General features: G+C 38.2%; 1 protein-coding gene across 2 annotated transcripts in view; it reads right to left on the bottom strand.

Annotated features, from left to right (window-relative positions):
- The window catches only part of cert (ceramide transfer protein), a 137,990-nt gene extending 112,199 nt beyond the window's left edge, over nucleotides 1-25,791 (bottom strand). The window contains exon 1 of one of the 2 annotated variants that reach the window (XM_090383530.1): nucleotides 25,328-25,791. In XM_090383530.1, the coding sequence (XP_090239656.1) occupies nucleotides 25,328-25,555 (228 nt within the window). In that variant the 5' untranslated portion in view covers nucleotides 25,556-25,791. The remainder of the gene's footprint in view (nucleotides 1-25,327) is intronic. The other variant, XM_090383531.1, reaches the window with a different exon arrangement.
- Nucleotides 25,792-26,129: the final 338 nt, after the last annotated feature.

Consider the following 26,129-nt stretch of genomic DNA (forward strand, 5'->3'; position numbering starts at 1 on the left):
TAAGAGACTGCTTCTACAGGGATGGGATACACTTAAATAGAAAGGGTGCAAGAATATTTGCTGATGCTATCGAGGCAGTGTTAGGTGGGTTGGAAAACTGCTAGCTTTTCACCTCTGCCAGCGGCTACTGTTAAGTAGCCGCTGGCAGAGATAAAAATGATTCTTGCACTGCTTCCATTGGAATGAGTAGTAGCCTGGAAAACAAGGTGCAGGGGATTCCAGAGACTGCTGGGAGTCACTGCAGAACTAGTAAATACATGGGCTGTGTTAGAGTAGCTAAGAAAAGGAACAGGTGCATGTATACTTGCATGTACACCAATGCTAGGAGTATAGTTAATAAATTCGATGAGCTTGAAGTGCTAGTCAAGACAAAGGCAGATATTGTTGGGATATAAGAGACATGGTGTCACACAGACATAAGCAGTGCAGAATTGGAATTTGGAGAGTACAATGTGTACAGGAAGGATAGAGAGGATAGGAAGGTAGGAGGGGTTAAGCTCTTAGTTAAGAAACACAAAATCCAAGGAAGTACAACCAGTCAACATGGCTGGACAGTGCAGAGTGCAATTTTGCTTTCTCATGCACTGAGAAAGCAAAATTGAGAATAGGAGTGTGTTATAGGCCTAATGACCCTGATGAGTATAACAAACAACTGTACAGAGAAATAGATTGGGCCAGTAAATCAGTGTTTTATAATGGGGGATTTTAATTTCCTAGATATTGACTGGAATTTGTGGGTTGGTCACACAAACACAAAACCAAGGCTTTTGTGGATTTCTTGGATGATTGTTTTCTACAGCAACATGTTTGGGAGGCAACTAGAGGGAGTAATACTCTTGATCTGATTATCAGTACTGATTCTTCATGCGTTAAGAATCTGCAGATAAAGGAACTACTAGGTGGTAGTGATCACCTAGTAGTTCCTTTATCTAGAGTGGGATTTACTCAAAGAGGTAACTACCATCAGGGGTAAAGGGAAGGGTTTTTGCTTTCGTAAAGGTGACTACGGTGGTCTGACACAGTATTTAAATTCTATACAGTGAGACCAAGTGATGTTAGCAAAAGCAAAGTCAAAATGGGAAGCATTCAAAGAATTAATCTTGGAAGCTACTACGTTTTTCATACCAACTAAGAAATATTGTTCAAGGCCTAAATGGATGTCAGATGAACTAACAAGACATGTGGCAGAGAAGAAGAATGCATGGGATATATATAAATTAACAGGTGACATGGAAGCCTATGAAAGATATAAACTGGTCTGTTACAAAGGAGGTTAGGCAGGCAATGGCAGATTATGAGAAACCTTTGGCAAAGGATGCAAAGAAAAACAGCAAAGAGTTCTTTACTTATGTAAACTCTAGATGGAAGGGGATGAATCAGATTGGTCCACTTGATATCAATGGTTCAACTGTTAATGACCCTGCTCAGGTAGCTAACAAACTAAATGAGTATTTTGCATCTACATTCACACATGGAGTTATTTAGGAAGGGGAATGCCAGAGGTGAATTAAACTCTGGCAGCCAGCTAGATGATTTTGTAATAACAGAGAACAAAGTGGAGGAGAAATTGTTGAAGATAAAGACAAGAAAGGCACCTGGGGTGGATGGGATCTATCCAGTTATATTAAAGGAGGCAGGAAAGGAAGTAAGCAAACCCTTAGCCATAATTATGAGAGCTTCCTTGGACTCAGGAGAGGCACCCATCGACAGGAGATGTAGAAATGTGACCTCAATTCACAAAGGAGGATCAAACAGTGACAAGTAATTACAGACCTGTTAGTTTAATTTCTGTTCCAGGGAAATTAATGGAGGCACTGGTTAAAGAATCACTGTAGGATCATCTAGACAAGACTTTGGTAACATCAAATTTAGTAAATAAATTTGATGAATTTGAGGTATTACTCAAAACATCAAAGGCAGATATTGTTGGGATATCAGAGACGTGGTGTCACACAGATATAAGGAATGCAGAACTGGAATTTGGGGAGTACAACGTCTACAGAAAGGATAGACAGGATAGGAAGGGAGGAGGGGTTATGCTATTAGTTAAAAAACACATAAAATCCAAGGAAGTGAAGCCAGTTGACATCGCTGGACAGTGCAGTGTTGAGTCAGTTTGGTGTGACATAAGCATAGGTAAATCAAAATTGGGAGTAGGAGTGTGCTATAGGCCTAATGACTCTGATGAGTATAATAAGATACTGTACAGGGAAATAGAATGGGCCAGTAAATCAGAGAGTCTTATAATGGGGGATTTTAATTTCCCAGATATTGACTGGAATTTGTGGGTTGGTCACTCACACACTAGCAAGGCTTTTGTGGATTTATTGGATGATTGTTTTCTACACCAGCATGTTCGGGAGGCAACTAGAGGGAGTAATACTCTTGATCTGATTATCAGTAGTGATTCTTCATGCATTAGGAATCTGCAGATAAATGAACCACTGGGTGGCAGTGATCACAGTGTGCTGAAGTGGGATTTACTCAAGGAGGTAACTACCATCAGAGGTAAAGGGAAGGGTTTTTGCTTTCGTAAAGGCAACTATGCCGTCTGAGACAGTATTTAAATTCTATACAGTGGGACCAACTGATGATGTTACCAACAGCAAATTCAAAATGGGAAGCATTCAAGGAACTAATCTTGGAAGCTACCAGGCTTTACATACCAACCAAGAAATATTGTTCAAGGTTCCGGCCTAAATGGTTGTCAGATGAACTAATGAGACATATGGCAGAGAAGAAAAATGCATGGGATACATACAAATTAATGGGTGACGTGGAAGCCTATGATAGATATAAGTTGGTCTGTAACCAAGTCACAAAGGAGATTAGGCAGGCAAAGGCAGATTATGAGAAATCCTTGGCAAAGGATGCAAAGAAAAACAGAAAAGAGTTCTTTACCTATTTAAACTCAAGAAGGAAAGGGATCAATCAGATTGGTCCACTGGATGTTGATGGTTCAACAGTTGAGGATCCAGCTCAGGTGGCTAACAATCTAAACGAGTATTTTGCATCTACATTCACACATGAGGAGTTATTCAGGAAGGGGAATGTCGTAGGTGAAGTAAACATTGGCAGTGAGCTAGATGATTTTCTAATAACTGAGAGGAAAGTGGAGGAGAAATTGTTGAGGATAAACATAAAAAAGGCACCCGGGGTGGATGGGATCTATCCAGTTATATTAAAGGAGGCAGCAAAGGAAGTAAGCAAACCCCTAGCCATAATTATGAGAGCTTCTTTGGACTCAGGGGAGGTACCCATGGACTGGAGATGTGCAAATGTAACCCCAATTCACAAAGGAGGATCAAAGGCTGACAAGTAATTATAGACCTGTTAGTTTAACTTCGGTTCCAGGAAAATTAATGGAGGCACTGGTTAAAGAAGCACTGCAGGATCATCTGGACAAGAATTCAGTTATAGCTCAGACACAGCATGGGTTTGTTAAGGGCAGGTCTTGTCTGACCAATTTGATTGGATACTATGATGTAGTCACAAAAGAACTGGATGCAGGGAATAACTTTGATATTATATATTTGGATCTTAGAAAGGCTTTTGATACTGTTGTGCATGGAAGACTGCTGCACAAATTGGAGAAGTGTGGCATTCGAGGCAAATTGCTGCTATGGATAAAGGGATGGTTGAGTGGCAGAAGACAGAGAGTGGTAATCAATGGACACTGCTCAACGTGGACTAATGTTATTAGTGGAGTTCCTCAGGGTTCAGTGTTGGGTCCATTGTTGTTTTCTGTATTTATAAATGATATTGATGATGGTGTATCAGGCTTAATGTCCAAGTTTGCAGACGATACAAAGGTTGGCAGGGTTGTTAAGGACACTACTGATACTATGCTGCTGCAACAGGATCTGGAAAGGTTGAGCAGATGGGCTGAGAGGTGGCAAATGAAGTTTAACATTGACAAATGTAAAGTACTACATATGGGAAACAGTAACCCCAGATCAACGTATCAACTCTGTGGTACTACGCTGACAGTGGTAGAGAATGAAAAGGACCTGGGGGTAATTGTGCAGGCAGATATGAAGTTCTCTGAGCAGTGCAGACGAGCTGCAAGAGTAGCTCATGGTGTCTTGTCAATGATATACAGGAATTTTTCTAGCAGGGACAGGGATGTGATTATTCCCTTGTATAAGGCATTGGTCAGGCCACACCTTGAGTACTGTATACAGGTCTGGAGGCCTCATTTCAAGAAGGATGTAGAGCTGCTGGAACGAGTACAGAGAAGGGCAACAAGATTAGTGAATGGAACAAAGGGTTGCTCTTACGAAGAAAGGCTTAAGTTTTGCAAATTACAGAGCCTGGAGACTAGGCATCGCCGAGGTGATCTGATAGAGGTGTACAAGGCTTTGAATGGCTTGAGCATGCTCAATGCCGATGGGATTCTTCCTCTTGCTCAGAATAATCACCTGAGAGGGCATAAATTCAAATTGAGGAAGGACGGATGTCGGATAGATGTGCGGAAATTCGCCTTTAGCCAGCGTGCAGTTGGTTGTGGAATAGACTTCCATCGCTTGTTGTTGAAGTTGATAGCCTAAACAAATTTAAGGCTCAGCTGGACAGGTATTTCGAACGAATTGAGGGGTGAAATGGGAGTAGTGGTTGTTTTTTTTTTTTTTTTTTTTTGGCTGATGCTGAATAAGCTTGCTTTCTTGCATCATATGCCTCTACTAATGCTAATGCTAAAAGACTTCAGTTATTGATCAGACACAGCATGGGTTTAAGGGAAAGTTTCATCTGACCAATTTGATTGGATACTATTATGTGGTCACAAACGACCTGGATGCAAAGAATAATTTTGATATCATATATTTGGATCTTAGGAAGGCTTTCGATACTGGTGCACATGAAAGGCTGCTGCACAAATTGGAACAGTGGCATTGGAGTGGGAGAAGATAGAGTGGTAATCAATGGACACTGCTCTTCGTGAACTGATGTTATTAGTGGAGTCCCCCAGAGTTCAGTGTTGGGTCCATTGTTGTTTTCTGTATTTATTAATGATATTGATGATGGTATATCAAGCTTAATGTCCAAGTTTGCAGACAATACAAAGGTTGGCAGAGTTGTTAATGACAGTACACAATTGCAATAGGATCTAGAAAAGTTGAGCAGATGGGCTGAGAGGTGGCAAATGAAATTTAACATTGACAAATGTAAAGTACTGCATATGGAAAGCAGTAACCCCAGAGTAACATATCAACTGTGTGGTACTACACTGACAGTAGTAGAGAATGAAAAGGACCTGGGGGTAATTGTGCAGGCAGATATGAAGTTTTCTGAGCTCTGCAGACGGTCTGCAAGAGTAGCTCGTGGTGTCTTGTCAATGATATACAGGAATTTTTCTAGCAGGGATAAGGAGGTGATTATCCCCTTACATAAGGCAATGGTCAGGCCACACCTTGAGTACTGTATACAGGTCTGGAGGCCTCATTTTAAGAAGGATGTAGAGCTGCTGGAACGAGTACAGAGAAGGGCAACAAGATTAGTGAATTGAACAAAGGGTTGCTCTTACGAAGTAAGGTTTAAGTTTTGCAAACTACAGTGTCTGGAGACTAGGCACCTGCAAGGTGATCTGACTGAGGTGTTTAAAGCTTTGAATGGTTTAAGAATGCTCAATGCTGATGGGATCCTTCCTCTTCCTCAGAATAATTGCCTGAGAGGACAAATTCAAATGAGGAAAGACAATTGTGGGATAGATGTGCGGACGTTTGCCTTTAGTCAGCAGGTGGTTGATTGCTGGAACAAACTATCTGTCATTTTAGAAGTTGATAGCTTAAATAGATTCAAGGAGGAACAAGACAAACATTTGAGGCAAGTGGATGGTTGAAATGAGTTTTTTTTTTTTTTTTGGCTGATGCTAAATAAGCTTGCTTTCTTGCAGCATGTGCCTTTACTAATGCTAATAATGTTTGGTTATTATTTACAAACCACTTCCTAAATCAATTATTTTTTACAATACTTCATAGGCTTAAACCTTGCAAATTACAGTGTCTGGAGACTAGGCATCTGAGAGGTGATCTGATTGAGGTGTATAAAGCATTGAATGGTTTGAGCATGCTCAATGCTGATGGAATTCTTCCTCTTGCTCAGAATAATCATTTGAGAGAGCATAAATTCAAACTGAGAAAAGACAGATGTAGGATAGATGTGAGGAGGTTTGCCTTTAGCCAGCGGGTGGTTGGTTGATGACTTCCATCCTTTGTTGTGGAATTTGATAGCCTAAATAAATTTAAGGCTCAGCTGGATAGATACTTGGAACGAACGGAGGGGCGAAATGGGAGAATTTTTTTGGCTGATGCTGCATAAGCTTGCTTTCTTGGATCAGTATGCCTCTACTAATGATAATATTTCAAAATATAGTATCATATTTCAAAATATCTTGCATACAATAATTTAAATTGTAGGCCTAATTACACTATGTTTCATATAATCTGAGTATTCTCATGTATCTTTGACTATCCAAACTATTTGATTAACCAAACAAACGACCTTGGTCCCAATTAGTTTGGATAATCTACGTTCTACTGTATTGTTATTTTTCTCATGCATGTTTTACTTGACAAAAGCGTTACCAAAAAAAATGAAATAAAAGACATTATTTTAAAGATGCTTTAATAAAAGGTATTAAAAAAAAAAACCCTTCATAATAAAAATATAACTTTTAGCTTACAGAACAAATTTAATATAAAATGATAAACCTCTCATATTATAAATATTAAACAGTGAGATTCTGTTGCTGCACCATTGACAACAGATACTTTACATCAGGCTTATATTTCGTAACTTTTTGAGCTATGCATGCAGCACCAGTTTCATCCGTAAGTCTACTCCTATGACTAGACTTAAAGTTCATCACTGAGAATGACTCCTCTCAAGAATATGTTGATGAGAAAATTGTTAATGTTGCTGCCAAAAAATTTAACAGACAAGTTTCAGGAATGGAATTCCAAACTTTTAATACCTCATTTTCTGTTTTCTTTGCTAATTCCATCACTCATATTTCCCTTTCAATATTTTCTAAATCAGCTCAGGTTGATAAATTTTTGCCTCTAAATTGAGCTGCTCTGAAAATCAATCAGTTGCATCTCAAAATCATCCAGGTCAATCTGGATCTTTCTGCAGATCATCCTGGATGACCTGGATACCTGCAGGTGAAATGCTTTCACCTCTGCCTGCTATTGGTAATCTATTAGTCTGTGTATATAAATGACAATGAGAAAGGGAAAAAATAATTTTAAAATTTATCCTTTATTTTGGTATAACAAATATGCAAAAATATTAAATAATACTATCTTTGTAATATTGGTTGCAGTCTAATAACGAACTTCTGTAGAATTCCAGAAATTGTGTGGTCAGTAGGTCAGAGAAAAGCCCGATCACAAAACCTGGCAGACTTCTCGGTAAAGTATAAGATTACTGTCTTGCATATGCACTGTATTAAACTAATGCTAGCCATAATTATAGTACTAATTCTTAACATTGACTAACACTCATTCTAAAATATCTTAAAACTATAAGCCAGCTGGGAAAGAGGTGGAAGATCTAAATTTGTTAAAAATATTTTAGAATATATACTAGTAAATGCTAAGATCTGGTAATATGATTATAAAGTTTAATATTCTTTTATTACAATACAAATACAAGGCAGTAATTTTATTCTTACCTAATGACACACTAGGTAAGAGTAAAAAACAGAGACCCTGTTCACCTAAATCAAGCAAAATGATGCAACAAACCATCCTGGTATATCCTTCCCCATCTACTGAAGATCTGAAACCCTATTAACTTCTTCCTGAAATAAATATTAACAAATCAAAGATAACAAAGTAAAGCCACACAGTATTTTTCATTGTTAAAAAGGAGTTTCAATGTAAGCATGGCAGGATTTTTTTTTTTTTTTTTTTTTATGAAAACCCCAAACATGAAAGATATCAAAACCTACAGTACTCAGTATCGTGCATAGGTTCTACTTTACCCAAATTAAACATTTTTTGTGGACGTTGGCTGTGCCATGCTTGTCCACAACACATTGGCTAATCAGTCTGGGTTTTTCTATAATCCACATACTGCCCTGCTAATTATAATCAGTTACAGATTAAACAAATTTCATCTTGTACAAATATAGCCTTAATCTCTCTCTCTCTCTCTCTCTCTCTCTCTCTCTCTCTCTCTCTCTCAAGATAACTCAGAATTTTTTTTTTTTTTTTGGCTGGTGCAGCAAAAGCCTCAAGGCTTCCTTGCACCATATGGCTGATAATAATAATATCCTTCGCCCTACAAATTCCTGAATGAAATAAGTGTGTCTCTCCCACCCCTTCACCTGGTGGGTTCCCACCCCAGGAGAAGGATGAGCAGTTTGACCTTCCTGTTGGATTCAACACTACTTGGACATGACAACCATCATCAACAAAAACATTCTGCGGCTTTCTGCCGACACTCCATATTGGCAATCTGAACTGGGTACTCTAACCCGGTTCCCTTTAAACCCTCATCCCCAGGCAGGGGAAGGAGGAAACAGTTCTGTCTCCTCTTCTCCTTGCCTCCCCCATACTTCGCCTGGTGGGCTCGTCTCCACTGACCTCTTTGGGGATGTCTACTCTATCATCCCTATCCTTCTGTTTTCCCCCAAGTCTTCAGTCTCCCCCCCCTCACTAAAAAGACTGAGTACACCCCTTAACAATGCTGCCAAATTCTAATCAATGTCTAAATTTTACAGCTTTCTTGTAAATCTCTTTTTGGCCAAATTCTAGTGTACACCCCCCCCCCTTTTTTTTAGGCCTTGCCACTGAAATCCTTGGAAATTAGGTGGTGGAGCCTGCCAGAGTACTTAAATATCTACTGGGTGCCTGACCTGCCACCTCGTGGCAAAGTGTGGGCAACGGTGGGTCCCAATAGGGGACCCAACAGCTAAATGGTCAGAGAAACAGAACATAACGCTACACAACAGACTACTCTCCACAAACTTTTGAAATCTCTGGCCTCCAACAGAATTTGTGTCCCTCAAAGAATACGTGGAGATGGGAGAAACCCCTGGTGCCGTCAGACAATTAACACACTTTAATGCAAATGCCTAAACTTGATGTTGAAAAAAAATTTCTTGTATAGGATATTTCCTCAGCAGTTTCATTAAGGGCCATTAACTACCACTACCTCTGGAAGAATCATGTTCACTTCTACTCCTTTCAAATATTTTTGCAAAAATAATGAACACTTGGTGGGGTGGATTACAACTCTATTTTTCTTTCTTCTATAGTTCTGGTCAACCCTTCCCTATCTCTTTCATCATGCAGTGTGATTGATGACTGTTGAGGTTATGATGAACATCGTGGCAAGATCCAATATTCCTTACATTTCGAGGGTACAGCTCTAAAATGGTGTTCGCAGGCCAGCTGCTAGTTAGTACACCGGACTGAACCTATTGGTAACTCTCTAGGAGGCTTCCGGATCAGCTAGTGTATAATCTTGCTACCTCTACTCTGCCAGATAGTGACTGGAGGGAGTCCAAGTAGTGTGTATGCGGGGAGCATTGTCGAAGCCACATTATGTCAAGGATCTGGATATATTCTTACCATGTGTACGCCATATCCAAAAATTTCATTACTTCATATAGCATGTCCCACTCACTTTTTCTTACTATTGAATATACCATGAATTGCCAAACTAATAGAGCAAGCTTATCTGTGAAAAGATCTCAACCTCCCAAGCACTTCCTAATTCATTTCACAAATATATGTGGTCTCAATTCTAATCTCAACAATGTCCATTTCCAGTCTGCCAAACTCGCATGAACTTTTTCTGACAGAATTTCAGTTATCAGTTGATTCGACTACTGCTCATCTGAGATGCCCAAATTATTTGCTGTATGATTTCTTTCACCTCAAAAGGTGGTACTTGTGCATATGTCCGTTCTGATATTCCCTGTCAGACTTGGCAATTTAGAATCTCCTCTCTTTGATCTTCTCTGGCTTAAAATCTCTCTACCTCATTGTGTCAAATTCCTCTGTTGTCTCTACTGTTATCCCAACTCCACTAATCACTTGGAGCTCTTTGACTTCCTCTCTTTGCAACTTGACTTTCTCCAGTCAAACTTTCCTAACAGTGAGGTAATTTTCCTTGGTGATTTTAATGTTCACAACTCCAACTGGCTTCCGTTTTCTAGTCACACCGATCCAGCTGGTAGAGATGCTGAAGTTTTTGCAATTACTAATGACCTTGCACAGATTGTTCATTTACCTACAAGAATACCGGACAATCCTAATCATACAGCCAACACACGCTTGATCTTTTTCTCACAAACAACCCTTCTAAGTACACAGTTGAAGTGAGAGGTCCTTTAGGCACTTCAAATTACAACTTGGTGATTGTCTCTTCTCCAATGGAGTCTTTATCTCATGGCTATTCCCAACCTCGTGTTGTTTGGCATTACAAGAATGCAAAATGGGATGACCTGCGAGACTTCTTTTCTTCTTTTCCCTGGTCGGATTACTGTTTCAAAACTTTTGATGTCAACGTTTGCTCAGATCGTGTCAATGAAATTATTCTTGCAGGAATGGAATCCTTTATCCCACACTCCACTTTAAAATCTCATCCTTTATCTAAACCTTGGTTTTCCAATAAATGTGCTAAGGCTATTCAAGAGAATGTTGCATATTGTAATTGGCTTGTTTCTAATTCTTCAGTTTCATTTTCTACCTACACCAAAGCTTGCGACAATTGTAAAGCAGTTATTAATCAGTCCAAACTAGAGTTTGAACAGGCTTAGAGTAGAAAACTTGCTTCTTGTCCTAATGGTAGCCAAGCATTCTGGTCTCTTGCCAAAGCTATTGGCCGCAACTTTTGCCCATCTCTGCTCTCACCTCTGTCCAAACCAGATGGTTCTATTGTCACTTCAGCCAAGGATAAAGCTGACCTGCTAGCATCCCAATTTTCTTCCAACTCATGTATTAATGATCTTGGTAAAACACCTCCCACCATTCCCAACACGCTTCATTCAGTGCCTCCTGTGGTCTTTCTTCAAAAGGATGTCAGAAGGATTTTGACGAATCTTGATGCTAAGAATGCTCCAGGTCCTGATGGTATTTCTCCACTTGTTCTCAAAACCTGTGCTCCTGAACTTACGCCTATTCTTTGCAACCTTTTTTCACTTTCTTATTCCAAAGGTGTTTTTCCTTCTGCTTGGAAATTTGCTCATATCCAGCCAGTTCTAAAAAGGGGTGACAAATCCCTCCCATCCAATTATTGTCCCATTGCAATTACTTCTACTCTTTCTAAAGTAATGGAGAAATCAATTAACCGCCAACGCTTAAACTACCTAGAAACCTTCCGTCTGATCAACAATCGCCAGTATGGATTCCGTCAGTATCGATCCACTGGTGATATTCTGACTTATGTTACCCATTTATGGACTAATTCAATGGAAAGGTTTGGTGAAACACAAGTAGTTGCTCTTGACATCTCAAAGGCTTTCAATCGTGTTTGGCATAAAGGTCTTCTAAACTAGATTTCATTTTATGGTTTGCCAACTGTTTTTAGTAGTAATTGATTATCCAGTTTTCTCTCTGATCGCTCACTGAGGGTGATGGTAGATGGCTCTCTGTCTTCTAACTTCTCCACTAATGCCGGTGTCCCCACAAGGTTCAGTTCTTTTCCCCCATTCTTTTCCTCTTGTATATTAAATGACCTTCTTCCATTGACTGGAAATCCTATCCATAGTTTTGCCGATGATAGCACATTGCATTCTACTTTCCATTTTGAGAAACCTTGCCCTGCCCAATCAGCTTCAACCTCTCGAAAATCTGCTACCAATTCCTTAAATGCCGATCTTCAGGTAATTCTCCAGTGGGGCAAAGACAACTTAGTTGATTTCAACCCTTCTGAAACTCAGTCTTGTCTTATATCTCACAAAAAGGATTCTTCTGCTCCTATGCTTATCTTTTCTTTAGTGACACTCCGATTTCTAGGCAAAATGATATATCTCTCTTGGGGATTACCCTGACTTCTAATCTCTCTTGGCACAAGCACATTACAAATATTGCTTCCTCTGCTGTTTGTTTTTTTTTTTTTTTTTTTTAGGAGCATTAGCAACTAAGGCCATATTGCTCCGGGATATTGCGGTGGTCATTCCCTGACCTTTCCGCATCTTCCGTATTTGGTGGTGACGGGCTCGAACCCCGGTCTAATCAAGAAGCGTGTGCTACGCACTGCTGCTCCTTCCCACCTGGCTACGGAGGCGCCGATGCTTCCTCTGCATCTAAAAAACTTGGTTTTCTCTTTCACTCTCGGCGTTACTTTTCTTCCAAACAGCTGTTCACTCTGTATAAATTGCAAATCTGCACTACCATGGAATATTGTTCCCACATCTCAGGTGGGGGCCCCAAAACCACTCTCAGGCTTCTTGATTCCATTCAGAAGAGGGCAGTTAGGTTAATTAATGATTCATCTCTAACAGAGTCTCTCCACTCGCTGTCTCATAGACATACTGTTTCCGCTGCATGCCTCTTCTACAGATACTCCCATGGGCACTGTTCTTCTGAATTGGCTTCTATAATTCCCGCTCTCTCTTTCAAAACAGTCTGAACACGTGCCACCACCAGTGAACATCCATTTGCTGTCCAACTTCAAACTCACAGAACCAACTTTTCATCTTCCTTGTTTATTCATTCAACTGCCGTTTTCCAGAACAACCTTCCTTCACACTTATTTCCTGAAAATTACAGTCTACAGAAGTTCAAGTCCAATGTTAACAAATATCTCCTTTCGTCTTCTCAACCTCCAACCCAAGTACTATAGATTCTAATACCGCTCATGTTTGGGGTTTACATAAAAAAAAAAAAAAAAAGCTATAAGGCCTTCCAGGGCAGAAGAATCATTTTAATAACAAAGATAAGGGCAACCATACTTCAATTTTTAGTCATCAGCAAATGAGCTGCTCAATTCAGTGACTAGAGTCATTACAACTGAACGACTGACTTGAGTTAGCAATAATTTAATGACATGAACCATTGAGCAGAGGTGGTTATGTAGCCACAACTATCTTTATAGTTATATCAACAACCAAAATACCTGTGCTCCAGTCACAACAATAAAATTACCAGACCCAACTATTATATCATTCTAGTCCCGTGGTGTGCAAACTGTGGGGATTTGGGGATGTACAATCAAATTCATAGTCTGACAAAGTGATCATGCTTCCTGACTCAAACCTAAAAATGTTTAAATGAAACAACTAGTCCCATCTGTAGTATTATATTAAAAGTATCTGTGAAGGGATTTTTGGGTGATTAATTTTCCATTACAGTTGCCCACCTCTCTCAAAAAAAAAAAAAAAAAAAAAACCACCATGAAGGGTGGATCCAACCTAGGGAATACCTAAGTGGATTCCAAAAGCACAAAAAACTGCCCATAGCTGAGAGACGCATATAGAAGCCAGTGGTAGTGACTTGAGCAATCAACAATTACTGAATGATCATTTGTTGTTATCCTAAACATTTGAATAGTAGTTTTCAATCAGATTTCAGAGCTCAGAATATAATGCACTAAGAAATGCAGCTTTATTCATCTATTCATTCAACTGTTTTAGAAACAACAAAAAGTTCAACAATTTTCACTTGATTATGCTCATTACTAGATGTTTTGTGAGTCAGTAATATATTTATTATTTCAATAATAATTAGACCACCAGATTTTTTTTTTAATTAATAATTTAATTTGCATCAGTTTACAACATAAAATTATTCATTTATGTAAAGTTATTTTTTTCTCTCAGTCAAGTTGGACATTAAAACTGTTGTACATTCCTCACTTGCACTGGTACAATCCTCCTCTCAGGAGACAACACTCAATGTGATTAGTATTGCTCTGGCAATGGACCAGTTCATTACACAGGTAGTTAAGTTCTGAAGATTTATTGCTTTCCAAAAACATCTGTTTGAAAGTTATTTTGCTTTGCACTTGCTTTCACTTGACACTGTCATTATATCTAAAATTTATTTTAATCAAATGTTTACTTTCAAGGACAAGAGGTATCATTTCCAAGCTTGTGGAATAATTAATTCAGTAATCAATTTTTGTGAAGAAGCTAAGAAAAAAGCAATTAGAAGTTCTAACTGATGAAACTTTAAAGTGTGTTGTGGCAGCTACAGGTGTAAGTCTTAGTACTTGGTAGAAATATAAATTTAACAGCAGTTGTGGAAAAGTGAGTGCCAATTTTGGCATAAGTCATAGCTTGGGGGTTTCATAAACCAAAGAGGCCTAACTATTTCCTTTTGTGAGGATAAAAAAAACTTTTATAACTGCATCTTTCAGGGCCTCTTCACATGCTATGGCTTAGAGCCTCTTGTCTAAATCTGGCCCTGTGCATGTTAAAGGATGGCAATACTTTTTTAAACTGTTATAATATATGTGTGATCTATAACAATGATTTTTATATTTCGAATAAAATATTTCCACCTGTGTAAAAACTGTTACCTATATTGAACCGGAAAAAAAAAAAAAAAAAAAAAAAAAATTGTATATTTCACTGATTTTTGTAATAAGATATAAAAATACTGCCCAACAAAATTAACAGAACATGTAGAAAATGTGGCGTAAATCATGCACTTTGCAATGAAGCAGGACAAAACTTGGTATGGTGGTGTACCATAGAATAATGACAAAATGACAAGACAGCAAGAAACCTTGGACAGGTGTAAGGGATATTATTATTAGCTACATGGTGCAAGGAAGCCTGAGGCTTATGCTAACACCAGCCAAAAAAAAAAAAAAAAAAATTCCTGAGAGAGAGAGTCAAAAGTAGAAGAGAATCACCAAGAAAGAGAAGAATGACGATATCCAGCTCAGGACTCTGGGTATACCAAGCCCATACTCACCAGATGGGAGCCCATATTAATAGGTGTTGTATAAGAATTGTTATTGTTATTATTTGGTTTTTAGGAGCATTAGCAACTAAGGCCATATTGCTCCGGGAATATGTGGTGGTCATTTTCTGACCTTTCCGCATCCTCCGTATTTGGTGGGCACAGGCTCGAACCCCGGTCTAATCAAGAAGTGTGTGCTATGCACTGCCGCTCCTGCCCACCTGGCTACGGAGGCACCTGTATAAGAATTACCAAAGAGATAAAATTACAGGTGATACAAGATGATCGCCTCCAATCGATAAGCAGCCCTAACAGTGGTGTGAACTGTGCTCGATATAAGGGTGCCTATAAGGTTCTGTGGCAAAAAATCCCATTCTTTCACCAGCGCAGACTTTAGGTCACCAAGTGACTGAGGAGTTGGCTGTCAGCATGCAATGCAATGCCCAAGGGCATCTCACACGTTTGATCGGATTTAAGTCTAGTGATCGTGCTGGCTACAGCAGTCTTGGATATCCAATTTCAAGATATTCCTCAACTATTTGAGCTCTATGTGCAATGCCATTGTCGTGCACGAAAAGAAAATCTAGGCCAACTATACCTCTAAAATGTCGCACACTGGGTTCAAGGACCTGTTCTTGGTTCAAAAAAAAAATAATTTTGATATCATATATTTGGATTTCAGGAAAGCTTTTGACACTGTTGCGCATGGAAGACTATTGTACAAATTGGAGCAGAATGGTATTAAGGGTAAGTTGCTACAATGGATAAAAGGATGGTTAAACGGGAGAAGACAGAGGGTGGTAATCAATGGGTGCTGCTCTTCGTGGACTGATGTTATTAGTGGAGTCCCACAGGGTTCGGTGTTGGGTCCACTGTTGTTTTGTATATTTATCAATGATATTGCTGAAGGTATATCAGGCTTAATGTCAAAGTTTGCAGATGATACAAAGGTTGGCAGGGTTGCTAATGACAGTAATGGGTGTGCTATTGCAACAGGATCTAGATAATTTGGGCAGATGGGCTAAGAAGTGGCAACTGAAGTTTAACCTTGACAAATGCAAAGTACTGCATATGGGTAGAAGTAACCCCAGACAAACGTACCAACTGTGTGGTACTACACTTAAGGTGGTAGAAAATGAAAAAGACCTGGGAGTAATTGTGCAGGCAGATATGAAGTTTTCTGAACAATGCAGACTGGCTGCCAGGGCAGGTCATGGGATTTTGTCAATGATATATAGGAATTTTGCTAGCATGGAAAAGGATGTGATTATCCCTCTGTATAAGGCAATGGTCAGGCCATGCCTTGACCATTGCCTTATACAGAGGGATACAGGTCTGGAGGCCTCATTTTAGGAAGGATGTAGATTTACTTGAGCGTGTACAGAGAAGGGCAACAAGATTGGTGAGGGGAATGAAGGGATCCTCTTACCAAGAGAGGCTTAAGTTCTGCAAATTGCAGTGGCTGGAGACTAGGCACCTGAGCGGTGATCTGATTGAGGTGTATAAGGCCTTGAATGTGTTGAGCCCGCTGAATTCTGATGGGATCCTTCCACTTGTTCAGATTATGAACCTAAGGGGGCATAAATTCAAATTAAGAAAAGACAGATGTAGAATAGATGTGTGGAAATTTGCCTTTAGCCAGCAGGTGGTTAATTGCTGGAACAGGCTTCCATCTGTCGTTGTGGAAGTTGATAGGTTGAATAAATTTAAGGAGGAACTGGACAAGCATTTGGAGGGAATGGTGTGATTTTTTTTTTTTTTTTTTTGGCTGATGCTGCATAAGCTCATATACATGCTTTCTTGCATCACATGCCACTACTACCTCTGCCCAGTTACAGTACCCCCTATAAAAACATGAAGAGGTGTGCGACCGTTGATCATTATTTCACCCCCATATGAGAACACCGTAAATGTCCCTTTCTCTGATGAAGGGATGATACCACATTCTTCATTGTGTGTAGATGAAATGACGTCTAGAATCTGTTTGCTAAAATGGGACTCGGAGAGCAGAACTATACCCCATTTGTCAGTACTCCAAGTCACATGTTTGTGGCACCAGCTTTAACGAGCTCTGCCTTGTTTTGGGGTTAATGGGAAACAAGCTGCCAACTTCCCTGCATAGAGTCCACTTGAACTGAGCCTTCTTAACAGCCTGGTTGGAAATGTTTTCATCTATGGCTGCAGCAAGAGACAGCTGATGACAGGACATCATACTGTCTTGCTGTTAGAGCCAAATAGCAGTCTGTTCTGGTTGACATCTCTCGGACGATCTTGGCCAACTCTTCTTTCAATGGTTCCCGTCTCCTGAAACTGCTTCCATAGTGCCAAGACGATCCTACGTGGCATTAAGCCAATATGCCACCTCCCTGCCTGTCTTTAAATTGTCCAACAGCCCACCATCTCAAAGAATCATCTAAATGACAATGACTTTTCATTCTGGGTACTGGAGATGTGGCTATCCCACTGAGCAAGCCTAAAAATGAGAATGAAGTGATGTGGTTGCAACCCATATTTTTATAGAAATGAATAATTTGCATAATATGGTGGCTCTGTAAGGTGGTAGATCAATTTCTACTGAATACTTAGAATTTGCACGACAGGATGCCTATTATATTTTATTGCAAACATTGTCGCCTTCTACAACACTGTTCACAAAATATTCATGTAAAACATTTTGTTCTATTAATTTTGTCAAGCAGTGTACATTAATAAAAAAAATCTATTACCAATCAAAATACTGTTGCCCTGTTTTTGAATAACCTTTCTTTACATATCACATCTATTATTCTAACAAATTTTACCACTTAACTATTACTTAGAAGTGATGTCTTGTCCTTTTTTTGGACACAGATATTTGATGAAAATGGAAAAATTTAGATAAACAATCCTTACAAAAATGAGGGAGAAATAACAGTGATGTTAGAAAAATGCAACCACAAAGGGGAGGGGGGGAACAAAAAAAACTTCTGAATAGATGTCCATGAGAAACTTACCTTCAAAACTTAACTACCTACTATGTAATGCCAGAGCAAAACTAATCACACCAAGTGTCTTCTCCTGAGAGAAAAACAATACTAAGCTGAATGGTAACTTATTCAAAAATGACTCAATTATGAGTAACTTTCCTGTAATGGTCTGACTGAGTTGAATTGCAAAACCCTTGTTCTGTCCATCATGACTAAGAAACATGAACAGGTTGAAGGTCAGGAAGCAAGAAGAAACTTGACTTCAATTTCTACACAATAATCTTCAGGAACTATAAAGAAAGGATGTTCAGAGAAGAGAATAAAGGGAATACAAAAAGAATAGTTGGTTCACTGGATTTGTGAGTGAACTACGAATAGAATCTAGCTAGTCTGGAATGTTTATAACTTGCAGACAAACTGCATGTCATTTTGATATAGGGAGGAGTAAGTCTGTCAGAGGAATCATTAACTTTATTACTTGCTGATTTGAATAGTCAAGGGCCTTTAGGGATACTATCCTACATGTGGGAAAAGTATTCCAATGTAAGGTAGATTTATAATTTGAACAGAAACAACTCAAAAGAAAAGTATATCAGTACCTCAATATGCATAATTCCAAAATAACAAGATTCTACAGGGTGTCTGAAAAGTCTGGAACCAATTAGAGTGCATCATTGGCTTGATGACATTTCCTCATCGATGAATTGGGAGGAGAAGGCCAGTGGAGTGGGCACCATGATCACCTGATCTTATCCTGCTGGACTTTGCATTTTGGGGATTTCTGAAGGCACAGGTGTATGCTGTAAAAATCCAAGATCTTTATCATCTTAGGAGATGAGTTATCAAGGCTTGTGCTGCTGTCGATCCTAATATGCTGAGAATCCAAACAAACATGGTATGCCAGCTGAGAAAATGCATGGAGTCAGGGTGAACATGTTGAACACATATTGTAAATGAGAGTAAGCATATATAGTGTAAATCTCATACTTTTCGGACACCCTGTATTAGTATTAGGAAATGATGCAAGAAAGCAAGCTTTATATGACATCGGCAAAAAAAAAAAAAATAATAAGAAGAAGAATAAATTTATATAAATTTATTCATTTAAAGATACTGTGTTCAAAAAGTGTTCACATGACTAAAAAATGGTGGGTTTGTTGTTCTTTGCTCATCAGCCAGTGATATAAAGTGAGTGTATATCTGAATCATGGTATACAAGAAAAGTGAAAGTTTGTGGCAGAAAGTTTCAGACTGGACTAGCGAATGTCACTGAAAGTAAACCTACATCTTATCTGCCGAAGAACAGATTCAATTATGAAACCCATCAAGCAACATTACAAGTTTAAAGATGGCCACTTATCTACTGAAATGATGATCACTGGCCATTCTTAAATTTCAAAAATTAATGTTTCAGTCAACTCATACTGAATAAATTTGAGTTCTGATAAAGAAAGACTTTTTTTTATTTATCTTCAATATATATTATCTTCAAAGTTGCTAGTGGAAGTATTATTTCTTACGTCAATTCAATTTTTTTACAATATTTGGGAATGCAATGCATTTCAGTTGTAGAGTGGCAAGTTCTTGCATGTCAGGAGCCTGGTGAATATTCTACTACTGACACAGTCGTTTCTTCTGTCATTACTAGTTACAAATCCTGATGTATGGCTATGAACCTATAAACAAGGTTATGTTCTCACAACTAAGGCCCAAAAAAGCAAGACAATCAAAAGGAAATATGCATCTTAACCTACTCTTGATTTTTTATGGAGTCCTTATGTGCTGTAATGTAATAACTAGATCGTATGTATAGCTTAGCTTAAATTTAAAAAAATAAGAGGCGAGTGCTGAAATTTAAGCTAAGCTATACATCTTAACCTATTGTGTGCACTTTTTTTTTCAGTTTTGCCTGCCTGTTTCCAGGATGAAAAATATGCTTCTGTAAGCCAAAAACCATGCAACTCTCATCCTATTAACTCACCCATGGTGTAAAAAAAAACCATGAAAATCCTTTACACCATTCTAGGACTTAAACCTAGACATCTTTGACTATGAAAGAACAGGCAATCGTACATCAGTGTCCAGAAGGGTAGTATTAAAGTTTGATCTTTAGGAAAGGCAACAAAGGGGTTATGGTAATTAAAATGGGTGACAACTTTTTCTTCTTTTTTTAGGGAGTGGGGTATTAACCTCGTTTAATCACTAATTTTCACATCTTAAGATAAGGTTTAGAAAATGAATAAATTTTTATTTCAATGTAGGGCAATGAAATAATTAGATAATAAATGCAAAATATGTGGATAACTATTTATGAGGTGTGGCAATACAGTTCAAGGACTGGTGCAACAAAAAGAACACCAAGTGAAGGATCTCAAAAATAATTTCATTTTTATTCAAAGTAGTCACCACCTGATTGAATATGCTTATCTCTATCTATGTTCGACTTTATATGACAGATCGTCGCCTTGTTCCCATTTTCCAAAGTCACCGGACTTGGGCACCTTCAACTTTCACTCTCTCTCATAGCTGATATTGCACCCTCCTTCCATGATTTTCTAGGGCATCCTTGTCTTTTCTTCCCTTGTGGTATCCATTCATATAAAATTTTAGGCCATCTCTTCATTCATGCATAGATGTCCAAACCAACTCTGCTCCAATTTTCAATTCGCTCTATAATATCTTCATCTGCATGCAAACACCTAATTTCCTCGTTCGTAACCCTCTCACAAGTTGGAAACTCTAGCACTTCGATGAAAGCAGTCCATCTCTAGAGCCCTAAGCTTCTTTTTGTAACCCTCTTTGTGTCCACATCCGTAGCAAAGTACTGATTTCACTAATGACTGTCCGATATGTTTTTTGTTCTAAGGGAAACATCGTTGTATCGCCAGATAGTACTGAGGGCATAAAGAATCTTCCTACTTTGATGAATTCATGTGCTAACTTCACTTTCCCCAGTCCTTCCTTAGTTATAATACAGCCAATACACTCTAAGAAGTCAACAGGTTTTAGATGCATAGATTGTGTGACTTCCAATTCGTCTAGATGCTCTGCTGTGCTTAAGAATTCTGTTTTTGTGAAATTGATATTGAGGCCCCATTGGTTATATGTAAGATGCAATTTTCTTAACATGTATTCCAAATCATATGCTTATTGTGCTATGATGACCTGATCATCGGCAAAACAGATTCCATAAATATGTCATTAATTGGTACTCCCATTCCATGACAGCTTTTTTTCATTCTTGCAAGGTTCAATCCAAGAAAACAAACTATAAAGGTGATAAGCTACATCCTTGCTTCAATCCCCTTTGTTGGATAGATTGGGTTAGATAGGGATAGGAACTTTCCAACTTTAATAAATGCCACGTTGTTATCGTATAATTTCCTAATCAGTTCAACAAGTTCTGGATCAACTGACATAAAAGGTATATCAGGCTTAGTGTCGAAGTTTGCAGATGATACAAAGGTTGGCAGGGTTGTTAATGACAGTAATGGCAGCGTACTACTGCAACAGGATCTAGAAAATTTGGGCAGATGGGCTTAAGAAGTGGCAATTGAAGTTTAACCTTGACAAATGCAAAGTACTGCATACGGGTAGAAGTAACCCCAGACAAACGTACCAACTGTGTGGTACTACACTTAAGGTGGTAGAAAATGAAAGAGACCTGGGAGTAATTGTGCAGGCAGATATGAAGTTTTCTGAGCAATGCAGACAGGCTGTCAGGGCAGGTCATGGGGTTTTGTCAATGATATATAGGAATTTTGCTAGCAGGGAAAAGGAGGTGATTGTCCCTCTGTATAAGGCAATGGTCAGGCCACACCTTGAGCACTGCGTACAGGTCTGGAGGCCTCATTTTAGGAAGGATGTAGATTTGCTTGAGCGTGTACAGAGAAGGGCAACAAGATTGGTGAGGGGAATGAAGGGATCATCTTACCAAGAGAGGCTTAGGTTATGCAAACTGCAGTGGCTGGAGACAAGGCACCTGCGCAGTGATCTGATTGAGATGCATAAAGCCTTGAATGGGTTGAGCACGCTGAATTCTGATGGGATCCTTCCATTTGTTCAGATTACAAACCTAAGGGGTCATAAATTCAAATTAAGAAAAGACAGATGTAGAATAGATGTGCAGAAATTTGCCTTTAGTCAGCGGGTGGTTAATTGCTGGAACAAACTTCCATCTGTCGTTGTGGAAGTTGATAAGTTGAATAAATTTAAGGAGGAACTGGACAGACATTTGGAGGGAATGGTGTGATTTTTTTTTTTTTTTTTTTTGGCTGATGCTGCATAAGCTCATACACTTGCTTTCTTGCATCACATGCCACTACTACTACTACTATCTGTTGTAGGGCTTTCCATAATTCCTTTCTTGGAACAGAGTTGTAAGCCTTTTCTAGATCAATGAAGGCAAAGTAGGCATCTTTATTCCTTGATCTTTTCTCCACCAGTTGCTGCAGAATAAACAAATTGCCCATACATGAGCGACCAGACCCAAATCCACTTTGTTCTTCGCTAATCTTATCTTTTACCTCCTCTCGTAATTTTAGCTGAAGCATCTTAGAGTACAATCTGGACATGGCGCAATTCACCCTTAGGCCTCTATCATTCCCAGGATCCTGCCTATTTCCATTTTTATAAATTAATGACATATAGCTAATTTTCCAATCCTTCAGTGTTTTTCTTAGCTGTACACATCTGTTGAATAGCTGTGCAATCAGATCGATTAAACTTGGTGGTCCATATTTAATAAGTTCAATTGCTATGTTCCCAGGGCCTGGAGATTTTTCAGTCTTCATTAACTTTGTTCAGTCTAGTACTTGATGTTTTGTAATTTCAGTATGCTTATTACACCATTCTAAAAGTTTCTGAATAGAGACAGTGAAGGCATCTAGAGAGATATTCAGTTCGGCAGTTACATTTCTCTTTTTGTCCTCAACATCCTGAAATCTTGGGAAAGAGGAAGTCTGCTGATGCTAGAATGGGAGGGTAGGGTGGATGGCTGCACAATGTCATGTTTCATCAGAACTCCCTCTTCACAACAAGTGCAGAATGGATAGGGGCATTGTAGTGCAACAAGAGCCAGATGCCCTTCTCTTGAAATTGCAGCCTCACCCAGAAAATGCACTTCAACAGTCTTTGAAGTACCTGTATGTAAAATACAGCATTGACTCTCTCCCATTCAGATACAAATTCCATTAGAATCACACCCTGTTTGTCAAAAAACATGATCCTGGATTTCTGTAAACAACTTTTCTAGGTATTGGTGATGATTTTGAAGTCCACTGCATAGCCTAACACTCATTTGTATGCATTTAAATGCAATGCTATTGAATAATAGCATTAGCATAATTTTAGGAAGAATGTAGAGTTGCTAGAATGAGTACAGAGAAGGGCAACAAGATTGGTAAGGGAAATGAAGGTGTCCCTTACCAAGAAAGGCTTAAGTCCTGCAGCTGGAGACTAGTCACTTGCAAGGTGACTGGCATCTCACAGACACTACGTGGGAATGGGAGTTACCTAGAAGAAAGGTAGACACTTTTGCTCACCTGACATCTGTTAAATATCAAACAAAAATTTAATGTCTCTTAATTCATACTAAGTCGGAACAAAAACAGAAAATACAGTATAACCAGTCAGAGAATGTCAGTGGATAAACATAAGTAGGAGGATTTGATTTTATTTCCAGATTTAAAAAAATAAAAAAGATTTTTAAAAAGTGGCATCTGCCAGACACCATTCTAGCAGATGGTTAATATGAAAATATTTGAAATTACACCATGCTAATGACATACATATACATAAAACTAATGCTGGAGTTGCATTAGATTAATATTAAGTATTCAAAAGACTGCTTAAAATTCTTGTTCTATTTTCACTATATGAAGTGGCTGCAAAACAATATGTAGAGCACAGGTTCCCAAACTTTTATACCTTGTATCCCCCTTAAAAGATTTCATAAATTTCATGCCACCAACATCTCCCAGAACAAGTACAAATTTTACATAAAATCTAGCTATAGTATACACAAATTTATAAATTAATATACACTTCACTACATTGGAGCATATTTTATTTCAATGACTGAAATAAAATATGCTTCACACCTGGATTAGTGTACTGGTTTGTCCATATTTCACAAAAAAACATGCCCCCCCCCCAAAAAAAACAAGTCCACGCCCCCCCAACATGCATACTTTGGGAACCTCTAACTTAGCACAACCTATGGATATAAGATTCTAGCAAGGCATTATCAAAAACAGCATCAACCTCTCAATTTTGCTACCACATGGTTTCAAAATTCAAAACATTAACTCTATTAACAATGTTACTCTGCAATAGTAATGCTACACTTTCACTTTTCGTTGTAGTAATCTATACCACTTTGCATTTCAAAAAATCTTGGAATACTGTAACAAAATTTTATTCCAATATTAAATTTTCTTTAAGTTTTCTTCATTACTAATATTAACAGTAATGATTGTTACAAGTATAAGACTATCAAAAATACAAGATAATAAAGGTATTTTGGAACAGAAGGTAATTAAATGCTGAGACAAAAAACCAAATTTCTATTTACACACAGCTTACATTTTTATACATTACATAATTCTGCTGAGACAAAAAACCAAATAATTTCTATTTACACACAGCTTACATTTTTATACATTACATAATTCAATTCACAATGCATGATACATGTGATGGAAAAATAAGTTAAATAGAATAAGTTCAAATATATATTTTAAAACATTTAAATCCACCACAAACACTACACTTACTAAAATAAGTCAAAAGGTAGATTCAGAGAGGGTAAGTAATTGGGATAATTAATTCCACCTAACACGCACAAGCATCCAAAAGACATGTTTTTGCATGTGATACTTAATGCATTATCTGTACACAGAACTTTTATATGCTGTTACCAGTGGCAAAACTACCATACCGCCAGATCCGCCGGGGCAGGGCTCGAAGTCAGGGGGACCGAAGGCTTATCTAGATCACGTGGGGCTCGTTCGACGATCTGGCAGAGAGCCCGGAATTTATAGTTTTGTCACTGGTTGTTTCTTCCCTAAGATTAGATCTCCCTTGTTTTCATAAACTGTCCCTCCCACATCTTGCAAAAAAATCATTAAAGGCTCGTCACAACCTAGAAACAAGTAGAAGTTTGAAGATGCCCATTTAAACACCCATCGGCCTAAGAATCCCTCGCAATACAAATAAAAATTACTAAATAAACTGTTAAGGCATTCTAAAATTGGAGGAAAATATATCCCAGAGTTCCTCGGCAACCATAAGTGGTGTCATTTTCTGATTTATATGTCAGAGTAAGCATTTAAATCCTCACATTTTTACTTTCTGAAATAAGTAAGAAGGGCGTCAACACGCGATTTAAATGGAATAATCAGCCTAAGCAATTCTCACGACATAGATGAATTAATCTATGAAAAATATTAATGCAAGTCAAAGATTTATAAAAAAAATACTACCCAGGCTTACCTTTATAGTAGCTTTATATATACTAATCGCCCCTCGGCAACCATAAGCAGTGTCATTCTCTGATTTGTAATATGCGAGTGTCCCATCCTTCAAAACTATAAATCTATCCTGCCAGCCATGTATATAGTTGGTCCATTTACTAAGTGAGCCTTGTAATTCAGGCTGACTCAAACCATTTTCAAATTCTTCTTCTTCATCACTGAAATTAATACTGTGTTCGTCAGACATTGCAGAATTGACATACGTTCATATATATACAAACAAACACATCACACCCGCAAGCATTTACATTAAATGCTCACCCAAGCACTGATTTCTTACAAAAACATAACCGCTCACTGTCTGCCCAAAATACGTTCAATCAAAAATGTGCATAGCACCTGAATAAAAAGTTGCTGTTTAGGAAGGAAACACCAACCAACAGGTGTTTCAAAACCATGTACGCTGTCAGCTCCACTACAGCAAATCGAAAATAATACATAAATTATAATTTAATTTTAAATACTTAACTAAAATTAGTCACTTATAAATATATTACATTGCTCTGTTTTATTGTTTTGCTAAGTAAAGAAATCATCCCAAGACAACTGGACTGGAAATTAAAATAATGTCCATCTTAAATTCCACGAAAGCCAAAAATAATTTCCTAAGAATGAACTATACGAAAAACAAGATCAATACAGTGTACAGTTATTTTCGGCTAATATATATAATTTCTAAGTTTGCTTAATCTTTTTATTTTATTTTTTTACTATTGATAAAATAGTCTGTCATAACATTAATATTTATAAACAATTGCTTT

This window comes from Mastigoproctus giganteus, chromosome 10 (assembly GCF_048544385.1).
Source record: "Mastigoproctus giganteus isolate SK-2022 chromosome 10, ASM4854438v1, whole genome shotgun sequence".
Classification (NCBI taxonomy): Eukaryota; Metazoa; Arthropoda; class Arachnida; order Uropygi; family Thelyphonidae; genus Mastigoproctus; species Mastigoproctus giganteus.